This window comes from Haemorhous mexicanus, unplaced genomic scaffold (assembly GCF_027477595.1).
Source record: "Haemorhous mexicanus isolate bHaeMex1 unplaced genomic scaffold, bHaeMex1.pri scaffold_230_ctg1, whole genome shotgun sequence".
Classification (NCBI taxonomy): domain Eukaryota; kingdom Metazoa; phylum Chordata; class Aves; order Passeriformes; family Fringillidae; genus Haemorhous; species Haemorhous mexicanus.
This window is the reverse complement of record NW_026776057.1, coordinates 17,719-29,185: the sequence shown is the minus strand read 5'-3', so window position 1 is coordinate 29,185 and position 11,467 is coordinate 17,719. Positions and strand designations below refer to the sequence as shown.

The following is an 11,467-nucleotide window of genomic DNA, read 5'->3' as shown; positions in this document are numbered from 1 at the left end:
GAATTGGCCCCAAACCCCTCCAAACTGCCCCGAACTGCCCCCCAACCCCCCCAAGCTGCCCCCCAACCCCCCCGAGCTGCCCCCACACCCCCCTGAAGTGCCCCCCAACCCCCCCAAGCTGCCCCAAACTGCCCCCCAACCCCCCCAAGCTGCCCCCCAACCCCCCGAACTGCCCCCCAAGCTGCCCCCCAACCCCCCCGAGCTGCCCCGAACTGCCCCCCAACCCCCCCAAGCTGCCCCCACACCCCCCCGAGCTGCCCCCCAACCCCCCCCGACTGCCCCCCCGGCAGGGACGGGCGCGGGCCGGGCCGGGGCCGCCCCGAGGACTGGCCCCCCGAGATGAAGGCCTACGTGCAGCGCTGCTTCACCGCCTGCGAGTCCGAGGAGGACAAGGACCGCACCGAGAAGCTGCTCAAGGAGCTGCTGCAGGCCCGGCTGCAGGACGGCTCGGCCTTCACCATCGACTGGAGCCGCGAGCCCCTGCCCGGGTGGGTGGGACCCCCGGAGCCCCCACAGCCCCCCCCGGTCCTGCCGGAGTCACCCCGAGGAGATCCGCACGGGATCGACCCCAAAATCACCACCCAAAAACTAAAATCACCCCCAAAAACCCCAAAATCACCACCCAAAACCCAAAAATCACCCCCAAAAACCCCAAAATCACCCCCCAAAACCCAAAATCACCCCCAGAAACCCCAAAATCACCCTCCAAAACCCAAAGTCACCCCCCAAAACCCCAAAAATCACCCCCAAAAACCCAAAAATCACCCCCCCAAACCCCAAAATCACCCCCAAAAACCCCAAAATCACCCCCCAAAACCCCAATAATCCCCCTCCAAAACCCCAAAAATCTTCTCCAAACCCCAAAAACCACCCCAAACTCCAAAAATCCCCCCCCGAAACCCCCCCAAACCCCAAAAATCACCCTCCAAACCCCAAAAATCAACCCTCAAATCCCAAAAATCCCCCCCAAACCCCAAAAATCACCCCCCAAACCCCAAAAATCTCCTCCAAACCCCAAAATTCACTCCCAAACCCCAAAAATCAACCCCCAAACCCCAAAAATCACCCCCAAAACCCCCAAAAATCCCCCCCGAAACCCCCAAAAATCACCCCTCAAACCCCAAAATCCCCCCAAAACCCCAAAATTCACCCCCAAACCCCAAAAATCCCCCTCCAAACCCCAAAAATCCCCCCCAAAACCCCAAAATCCCCCCTCAGACCCCAAAAATCCCCCCTCAAACCCCAAAAATCACACCTTAAACCCCAAAAATCTCCCCCAAACCCCAAAAATCCCCCCCCAAGTGCAGCCCCTCAGCCTTCACCATGGACTGGAGCAGGGAGCCCCTGCCCGGGTGGGCAAGACCCCAAAAACCCCAAAATCCCTGAGGAAATTCCCCCAGAACTGACCCAAAATCCCTGAGGAAATTCCCCCAGAACTGACCCAAAATCCCTGAGAAAATTCCCCCAGAACTGACCCAAAATCCCTGAGGAAACCTGCTCAGAAATGCCCAGAAATCTCTGACAAATCCCACCCGGGACTGCCCCAGAACCATCCCTGCCTGGCTCCGTTTGTTGGTTTCCCTCCTTGACCCAAAATTCCTGCTTTTTCCCCCAAATCCCCCCCTGTGACCCAAACTCTGTTTCCCCCCCAATTTAACCCAAACTCTGTTTCCCCCCCAATTTAACCCAAACTCTCTGATTCCCCCCAATTTAACCCAAACTCTCTGATTCCCCCCAATTTAACCCAAACTCTCTGTTTTTCCCCCCCTTTAACCCAAACTCTGTTTTCCCCCCCAATTTACCCCAAACTCTGTTTTTCCCCCCAATTTAACCCAAACTCTGTTTTTCCCCCCAATTTAACCCAAACTCTGTTTTCCCCCCAATTTAACCCAAACTCTCTGATTCCCCCCCAATTTAACCCAAACTCTCTGTTTTTCCCCCAATTTAACCCAAACTCTCTGTTTTTCCCCCCCTTTAACCCAAACTCTCTGATTTCCCCCAATTTAACCCAAACTCTGTTTTTCCCCCAATTTAACCCAAACTCTCTGTTTTCCCCCCAATTTAACCCAAACTCTCTGTTTTTTCCCCCAATTTAACCCAAACTCTGGTTTTCCCCCCCAATTTACCCCAAACTCTGTTTCCCCCCCAATTTAACCCAAACTCTCTGTTTTTCCCCCCCAATTTAACCCAAACTCTGTTTTTCCCCCAATTTACCCCCAAACTCTCTGTTTTTCCCCCCCAGTTTAACCCAAACTCTCTGTTTTCCCCCAATTTAACCCAAACTCTGTTTTCCCCCCAATTTACCCCAAACTCTCTGTTTCCCCCCCCAATTTACCCCAAACTCTGTTTTTTCCCAATTTAACCCAAACTCTCTGAATCCCCCCAATTTACCCCAAACTCTGTTTTCCCCCCCAATTTACCCCAAACTCTCTGTTTTTCCCCCCAATTTAACCCAAACTCTCTGATTCCCCCCAATTTAACCCAAACTCTCTGTTTTCCCCCCAATTTACCCCAAACTCTTTGTTTTCCCCCCCAATTTAACCCAAACTCTGTTTTTCCCCCCCAATTTACCCCAAACTCTCTGTTTTTCCCCCCAATTTAACCCAAACTCTCTGTTTTTTTCCCCCCAATTTACCCCAAACTCTCTGTTTTTCCCCCCTTTGACCAAAACCGGGTTTTTTCTCCCCAGGCTGAGCCGCGAGGGCGCCGCCAGCCCCAAGAAGAAGCGCTGGGAGCTGCCCCCGCCCCCGGCCCGGCCCAGCCCCGGGGGGGCCCCCCAGACCCCCCCCCAGCGCCCCCCGCCCCCCCCCGCGCCCAGGGGGGGTCCCGGGGGGGGGTCCCGGCCGCGGGGGGGGGGCGGGGGGGGGTTCCCCACCAAGTTCGGGAACCGGAACGTCTTCATGAAGGAGAACAGCTCCTCCTCCTCCTCGTCCCGCTCCTCCTCCCGCTCACCTGGGCGGCACTGCCGGCGCAGGTGAGACCCCAGAGCCCCGGCGTTCACCCCAAATGTGCCCCGGAAACGTCCCCCCCAAAATACCCCAGCAGAAACCCCAAAATCCACCCCAAAATCCACCCCAAATCCTGCCCCAAACCCTCCCGCTCACCTGGGCGGCACTGCCGGCGCAGGTGAGACCCCAGAGCCCCGGCGTCCACCCCAGGGGCACCCCGGAAACGTCCCCCCCAAAATAGCCCAGCAGAAACCCCAAAACCTGCCCCAAACCTGCCCCAAATCCTGCCCCAAACCCTCCCGCTCACCTGGGCGGCACTGCCGGCGCAGGTGAGACCCCAGACCCCCGGCGTCCACCCCAAATGTGCCCCAGAAACATCCCCCCCAAAATAGCCCAGCAGAAACCCCAAAAACCCCGAAATCCACCCCAAATCCTCCCCCAGTCCCTCCCAGTGCCCCCCAGTATCCCCATTAACCCCCCCCAGTATCCCCATTCCCCCCCATTAACCCCCCCAGTATCCCCATTAACCCCCCCCAGTATCCCCATTCCCCCCCATTAACCCCCCCAGTATCCCCATTAACCCCTCCCAGTATCCCCATTAACCCCCCCAGTCCCTCCCAGTTTCCCCATTAACCCTCCCCAGTCCCTCCCAGTCCCCCCCAGTCCCTCCCAGTGCCCCCCAGTATCCCCATTAACCCCCCCAGTCCCTCCCAGTCCCTCCCAGTCCCCCCCAGTCCCCCCCAGTCCCCCCCAGTTCCCCCAGTATCCCCAGTATCCCCATTAACCCCTCCCAGTATCCCCATTAACCCCCCCCAGTATCCCCATTCCCCCATTAACCCCTCCCAGTATCCCCATTAACCCCCCCCAGTGCCCCCCAGTCCCCCCAGTCCCCCCCAGTTCCCCAGCGTCCCCTCCCCCGCAGTGACTCGGACTCGGACTCGTCGGGCTCGGGGGCCGAGGCCCGGCCCGGGGGGCGCCGGGGGGGCCCCCAGAAGCCGCGGGGCCGGGGGGGACCCCTGGAGCGGGGCCGAGCGCGGGCCCAGCGCGGCAAGAGGTACTGGGGACACTGGGCATACTGGGAGGGGACACTGGGGGGGACTGGGGATACTGGGGGGGGTTAATGGGGGGGAATGGGGATACTGGGGGGGACTGGGAGGGGTTAATGGGGACACTGGGCATACTGGGAGAGGACACTGGGGGGGAATGGGGGGGCTGGGGGGGACTGGGAGGGGTTCCTGGGGGGGAATGGGGACACTGGGGGGGGTTAATGGGGATACTGGGGGGGACTGGGAGGGGTTAATGGGGATACTGGGAGGGGTTAATGGGGATACTGGGGGGGGCTGGGAGCGACTGGGAGGGGTTAATGGGGATACTGGGGGGGACTGGGAGGGGTTAGTGGGGATACTGGGGGATACTGGGAGGGACTGGGGGGACTGGGGAGCAATCCCCGTTTCTGCCCCCAAACCCCATTTTTTAACCCATTTTTACCCAAAATCCCCATTTTCCCCCAAACCCCCATTTTTATCTCCCAAACCTCCATTTTCCCCCAAATCCCCGTTCCCCAAATCCCCATTTTTATCCCCGTTTTTATCCCCATTTTTATCCCTGTTTTTATCCCCGTTTTATCCCCATTTTATCCCCATGCCCCCCCCATTCTCCCCCCATGTTTTTAACCCATTTCCCCCCATTTTTATCCCCTTTTCTCCCCTTTTCTCCCCTCCATTTTTATCCTTATTTTATCCCCATTCCCCCCGTGTTATCCCCATTGCTCCCCCCATTCTCCCCCCATATTTTTAACCCATTTCCCCCCATTTTTATCCTCTTTTCTCCCCCCCCATTTTATCCCCATTTTATCCCCATTTCCCCCCCATTTTAATCCCCATTCTCCCCCCCATTCTCCCCCCCATTCTCCCCCCATTCCCCCCCCATTTTATCCCCCTCCCCCCCCATTTCCCCCCCTGCCCCCCCAGGCCGGAGCCGTGCCCCCCGCGCCGCGCCCGCCGCCGCCCCCCGGCCGAGCCCGAGGACCCCGAGCGGGAGCTGCGGCGCCAGCGCCGGGCCCAGCGCTTCCAGGGGGGGGCTGCCACCGGGGGGGGGCACCCCAAAAAGGCCCGGCCCAACCCCCCCCCGGCCCCCGCCCCCGCCCCCGCCCCCGCCGAGGGCCTGGACTGGCAGCAGGTGAAGATCCTGGGCACCTGCCAGGAGGTCACCAAGCGCTACCTGCGGCTCACCTGCGCGCCCGACCCCGCCACCGTCAGACCTGTGCCTGTGAGTGACCCCAAAAACCCCAAATCCGCCCCAAAATCCACCCCAAAATCCACCCCTGACACCCTCACCTGTGCGCCCGACCCCACCACCATCAGACCTGTGCCCGTGAGTGACCCCAAAAACCCCAAATCCACCCCAAAATCCACCCCCAAATCCACCCAAAATCTCACCTGCGCGCCCGACCCCGCCACCGTCAGACCTGTGCCCGTGAGTGACCCCAAAAACCCCAAATCCACCCCAAAATCCACCCCAAAATCCACCCCTGACACCCTCACCTGTGCGCCCGACCCCGCCACCGTCAGACCTGTGCCCGTGAGTGACCCCAAAAACCCCAAATCCGCCCCAAAATCCACCCCAAAATCCACCCGACACCCTCACCTGTGCGCCCGACCCCGCCACCGTCAGACCTGTGCCTGTGAGTGACCCTGAAATAACCCAAAGTCCCTGAAATTCACCCTAAAAATACCCCAAAAACCCCAAAATTCACCCCAAAACCTCACCTGCGCGCCGGACCCGCCCACCGTGAGACCTGTGCCACGAGCAATGCAAAAATAACCCAGAAATACCCCAAAAATGCCCCAAAGTGCACCCCAAAAACCCCAGCCTGCCCCCAAAATGCCCCAAAATGCCCAAAATGCCCCAAAATGCCCAAAATGCCCCAAACCCGCAGGTGCTGCGGCAGGCGCTGGCCCTGGTGCGCTCGCACTGGCAGCAGCACCGCGACTACGCCTGGGCCTGCGAGCAGCTGAAATCCCTGCGGCAGGACCTGACGGTGAGGAGGGGGCTAAATGGGGAGGGGGCTTCCCTGGGGAGGGGTCAGAGCGGCTGAAATCCCTGCGGCAGGACCTGACGGTGAGGAGGGGGCTAAATGGGGAGGGGGCTTCCCTGGGGAGGGGTCAGAGCAGCTGAAATCCCTGCGGCAGGACCTGACGGTGAGGAGGGGGCTAAATGGGGAGGGGGCTTCCCTGGGGAGGGGTCAGAGCGGCTGAAATCCCTGCGGCAGGACCTGACGGTGAGGAGGGGGCTAAATGGGGAGGGGGCTTCCCTGGGGAGGGGTCAGAGCAGCTGAAATCCCTGCGGCAGGACCTGACGGTGAGGAGGGGGCTAAATGGGGAGGGGGCTTCCCTGGGGAGGGGTCAGAGCGGCTGAAATCCCTGCGGCAGGACCTGATGGTGAGGAGGGGGCTAAATGGGGAGGGGGCTTCCCTGGGGAGGGGTCAGAGCAGCTGAAATCCCTGCGGCAGGACCTGACGGTGAGGATTTGGGGAGGGGGCTTCAAGTCTGGGACCCCTCAGCGAATTCGGGACCCCTCCTCACATTCAGGACCCCTCTCCATCTTCTGGGGCCCCTCCCTGAATTTGGGACCCTCCGCCCCCAAGCTTGGGACCCTTCCCCGAGTTCAGGACCCCTCCCCACCAAGTCGGGGACCCCTCCCCGAGTTCAGGCCCCCCCCCGGTCTGAGACCCCTCCCCAAATTCCTCTCCCCAGGTGCAGGGCGTGCGCACCGAGTTCACGGTGGAGGTCTACGAGACGCACGCGCGGATCGCCCTGGAGAAGGTGGGGCTGGGGGCTCCGGGGGGGCTCTGGGGACCCCCCCAATTTGGGGAGGGGTCTCTGAGGGTCTCCCCCCCCTCCCCAGGGGGACCACGAGGAATTCAACCAGTGCCAGACGCAGCTGAAGGCGCTGTACGGGGAGAGCCTGCCGGGCTGCGTGGGCGAGTTCACGGCCTACCGCATCCTCTACTGCATCTTCACCAACAACTCCGGAGGTGGGCGGGGGTCCCCAACCTGGGCAGGGGTCCTGAAACCCTGGGGAGGGGTCCTGAAACCCTGGGGGGTCCCCAAACCTGGGGAGGGGTCACTAAAACCCCGGGAACCCCGGGCTGTTCACGGCCTACCGCATCCTCTACTGCATCTTCACCAACAACTCCGGAGGTGGGCGGGGGTCCCCAACCTGGGCAGGGGTCCCCAGAACCTGGGGAGGGGTCCCCCAACCTGGGCAGGGGTCCTGAAACCCTGGGGGGGGTCCCCAAACCTGGGGAGGGGTCCCCAGAATTTTTGGGGGCTCTCAGTGACCTCAGCAGAGCTGCCCACTGGAGCTGCCCCCAGTGACCCCCAGGTTCGCTCAGGGTCCCCAGAGCTGACCACGGAGCCCTGCTGGCCCTGTCTGTCTGTCCGTCTGTCTGTCTGTCTGTCCCACTGACCCCTGTCTGTCTGTCTGTCTGTCCCCAGAGCTGTGTCCCACGCCCTGGCCCTGCTGTCCCCTGTCTGTCTGTTCGTCTGTCTGTCTGTCCCCAGAGCTGTGCCACCACGGAGCCCTGCTGGCCCCTGTCTGTCTGTCCATCCCCAGATCTGTGTCCCACGCCCTGGCGCTGCTGACCCCTGTCTGTCTGTCTGTCCCACTGACCCCTGTCTGTCTGTCTGTCCCCAGAGCTGACCACGGAGCTGGCCCTGCTGCCCCCCGGCGCTGCGCTCGGACCCCGCCGTGTCCCACGCCCTGGCCCTGCTGCCCCCTGTCTGTCTGTCTGTCTGTCTGTCTGTCCCACTGACCCCTGTCTGTCCGTCTGTCCCCAGAGCTGACCACGGAGCTGGCCCTGCTGCCCCCGGCGCTGCGCTCGGACCCCGCCGTGTCCCACGCCCTGGCGCTGCGCGCCGCCTGGGCCCTGGGGCTCTACAGCCGCTTCTTCCGCCTGCACGGCTCGGCCCCGGCCATGGGCCCGCGCCTCATCGACCTCTTCGCCGAGCGCGAGCGGCGCCGCGCCCTGCGCGCCTGCATCAAGGCGTACGTGGGGCTGGGGGCGCGCGGGGGGCTGGGGGGGACACGGCCCGGCCTGGGGGGGGGACACGGCCCGGCCTGGGGGGGACACGGCCCGGCCTGGGGGGGGGACACGGCCCCGGGGACACAGGGAGGGGCCCGGAGCCACACAGGTGAGTGACAGGACACAGGACAGGGGAATCCCCGGATTTTGGGGGCATTTAGGGGGAAGCCCCCGCCCCTGGGGGGTTTGGGGGGGGATTCCCTGCAGTTGTCCATATGTGGGGTGGGGAATCCCATTTCTAAGCTGTATCAGATGGGGAACCCCCTGTTCTCCATATATGGACTGAGGGAACCCCCTGTTCTCCATATATGGACTGGGGGAACCCTTGTTCTCCATATATGGACTGGGGGAACCCCCTGTTCTCCATATATGGGCAGGGGAACCCCCCTGTTCTCCATATATGGGCAGGGGAACCCCCTGTTCTCCATATATGGGCAGGGGAACCCCCACACTCCATATATGGGCAGGGGAACCCCCACACTCCATATATGGGCAGGGGAACCCCCTGTTCTCCATATATGGACTGGGGGAACCCCCACACTCCATATATGGACTGGGGGAATCCCCTGTTCTCCATATATGGGCAGGGGAACCCCCACACTCCATATATGGGCAGGGGAACCCCCACACTCCATATATGGGCTGGGGGAATCCCCTGTTCTCCATATATGGGCAGGGGAACCCCCACACTCCATATATGGGCTGGGGGAACCCCCTGTTCTCCATATATGGGCTGGGGAACCCCCTGTTCTCCATATATGGGCAGGGGAACCCCCTGTTCTCCATATATGGGCAGGGGGAACCCCCTGTTCTCCATATATGGACTGGGGGAACCCCCTGTTCTCCATATATGGGCAGGGGGAACCCCCACACTCCATATATGGGCAGGGGAACGCCCACACTCCATATATGGGGAGGGGAACCCCCTGTTCTCCATATATGGGCAGGGGAACCCCCACACTCCATATATGGGCAGGGGAACCCCCTGTTCTCCATATATGGGCAGGGGAACCCCCACACTCCATATATGGGCAGGGGGAACCCCCCACACTCCATATATGGGCAGGGGGAGCCCCACACTCCATATATGGAGGGGAACCCCCACACTCCATATATGGGCAGGGGAACCCCCACACTCCATATATGGAGGGGAACCCCCACACTCCATATATGGGCAGGGGAACCCCCACACTCCATATATGGGCAGGGGAACCCCCACACTCCATATATGGAGGGGAACCCCGATTCTGCCCCATCTGTGGGCTGGGAGAACCCGAATTTCTGCCCCACGTGGGGCCCAGAGCAGCGCAGGCCCCCCCTTATCTGTGCCCCACATTGGGGTGGGGGTCCTGCGGAGCCCCCCTGGGGCTGAACCCCGTCTATGGGACTGAGCCCCCTCTTTTGGGGTTAACCCCTTTTTATTGGACTAAACCCCCACTTAGGGGGCTGGACCCCCACTTAGGGGGCTGGACCCCCACTTATGGGGCTGAGCCCTCACTTCAGGGGCTGAGCCCCCACTTAGGGGGTCACTTGTCCCCCGTGGGGCCCTGTGCCCCCTAAATAGGGCTGTGCCCCACTGCCCCCCTCCGCCCTGTGGGGTCACCTCTCCTTGTGTGGGGCTGAACCTGCAGAGATGGGGCTGAGCCCTCTCCTGTGGGGCTGAGCCACGGGGGGATGTGGGGCTGGGCCCCTCGTACGGGACCGTGTCCCTCTCTGTGGGGTTAAACCCCCTGCCATGGGGCTGAGCCCCCCAATATGGGGTCACAGCCCTGCTATGGGGCTGAGCCCCCTGTAATGGGGTCACAGCCCCTGCTATGGGGCTGGGCCCCCCAATATGGGGTCACACCCCTTCTATGGGGCTGAGCCCCCCTATATGGGGTCACACCCCTGCGATGGGGCTGAGCCCCCCAATATGGGGTCACAGCCCTGCTATGGGGCTGAGCCCCCCACTATGGGGTCACACCCCTATTATGGGGCTGAGCCCCCCAATATGGGGTCACAGCCCTGCTATGGGGCTGGGCCCCCCAATATGGGGTCACACCCCTGCTATGGGGCTGAGCCCCCCAATATGGGGTCACACCCCCTGTTATGGGGCTGAGCCCCCCAATATGGGGCTGAGCCCCCTGTTACGGGGCTGAGCCCCCCGCCATGGGGTCCCACCCCGCCATGGGGTCCCACCCCGCTCTCTGGGGGCCGCGGGTGCCCCCCGGGCGCCCCCGGCCCCACGCTGACCTCCTTCTCTCCCCAGCTACCGCCCGGCGCTGCCGACGGCCCAGCTGGGCCCACTTATGGGGCTGGAGCCCCCCGAGCGCCGCCGCTTCCTGGGGGGGCTGCCCCTCACCTTCACCGGGCCCGACCGCGGCGCCATCGACTGCCGGCAGAGCCTGGCCGCCCTGCCCCACATCTGAGCCCCACGGCTGAGCCCCACGGCCACCCTGCCCCACGGCTGAGCCCCACGGCTGAGCCCCACGGCCACCCTGCCCCACGGCAGGGCTGCCCCACGGCTGAGCCCCACAGCCGCCCTGCCCCACGGCTGAGCTCCACGGCTGAGCCCCACGGCCGCCCTGCCCCACATCTGAGCCCCACGGCCACCCTGCCCCACGGCAGGGCTGCCCCACGGCTGAGCCCCCACGGCCGCCCTGCCCCACGGCTGAGCCCCATGGCTGAGCCCCATGGCCGAGCCCCACGGCTGAGCCCCACGGCAGGGCTACCCCACGGCCACCCTGCCCCACGGCCGCCCTGTCCCACGGCTGAGCCCCACAAGTGACCCACAGTGGGCCCACAGTGGGGCTGACCCACATCTGACCCACAGCTCTGCCCCACATCTGAGCCACGCTGCCCCACGGCTGCCCCACTTACGGGGCTGACCCACAGCGGTCCTGCCCCACGTGTGAGCCGCAGCTGGCCCACAGCGGGGCTGCCCCACAGCTGCCCCACATCTGGCCCACACCAACCCGCAGCCACGCCCACAGCCTCTGTGGGGGCAGGGAGCGAGCCGTGGGGCCAGGACCTGCCCCGTACCTGCCCCATGGCTGCTGCCCCACGCTGCCCCATAACCTCCTGTCCCCCTCAGCAGCACAGAGGGGATTTGGGGTGGTGGGGCAGGACCTGCCCCATAAGTGCCCTCAGCAGCCACCGTGGGGGGGGGATTTGGGGTGGGGAGGGGGCGACTTGTGGGGCTGGGGCTGCCCCACTGACCGCAGTGACAGCGATGGCTGCCCCACAGCAGCCCCCAGCCGTGACCGGGGGGGTTTGGGGTGGGATCTGTGGGGCTGAGCTCGAGATCTGTGGGGCTGAGCTCAGGATTTGGGGGAAAAAACTCAAGATTTGGGGTCAGAGCCTCTGCTTGGGGGGCAGAGCTCTGGATCTGGGGGGCTCTGCTTGGGGGGCAGAGCCCAGGCCCCCCCACATCCCCCCCCTCAATTTTAACCGT

General features: G+C 63.2%; 1 protein-coding gene across 1 annotated transcript; it reads left to right on the top strand.

Annotated features, from left to right (window-relative positions):
- The first annotated feature begins 269 nt into the window (after positions 1-269).
- On the top strand, positions 270-10,557 carry LENG8 (leukocyte receptor cluster member 8). The gene is made up of 9 exons (XM_059837752.1): positions 270-488; positions 2,690-2,974; positions 3,871-4,002; positions 4,919-5,216; positions 5,887-5,988; positions 6,704-6,772; positions 6,855-6,984; positions 7,790-7,997; positions 10,283-10,557. The coding sequence occupies exons 1-9, from the start codon at positions 340-342 to the stop codon at positions 10,440-10,442; spliced, it is 1,533 nt and encodes a 510-aa protein (XP_059693735.1). The 5' UTR covers positions 270-339; the 3' UTR covers positions 10,443-10,557.
- The last annotated feature ends 910 nt before the right edge of the window (positions 10,558-11,467 follow it).

Bases quoted from the DNA above. Each gene is read 5' to 3' on its own strand.
- LENG8 (XM_059837752.1), top strand. From the start codon at position 340: ATGAAGGCCTACGTGCAGCGCTGCTTCACCGCCTGCGAGTCCGAGGAG. The intron at 5,217-5,886 runs GTGAGTGACCCC...CCAAACCCGCAG, and splicing joins CCACCGTCAGACCTGTGCCT to GTGCTGCGGCAGGCGCTGGC. The intron at 5,989-6,703 runs GTGAGGAGGGGG...TCCTCTCCCCAG, and splicing joins CCCTGCGGCAGGACCTGACG to GTGCAGGGCGTGCGCACCGA.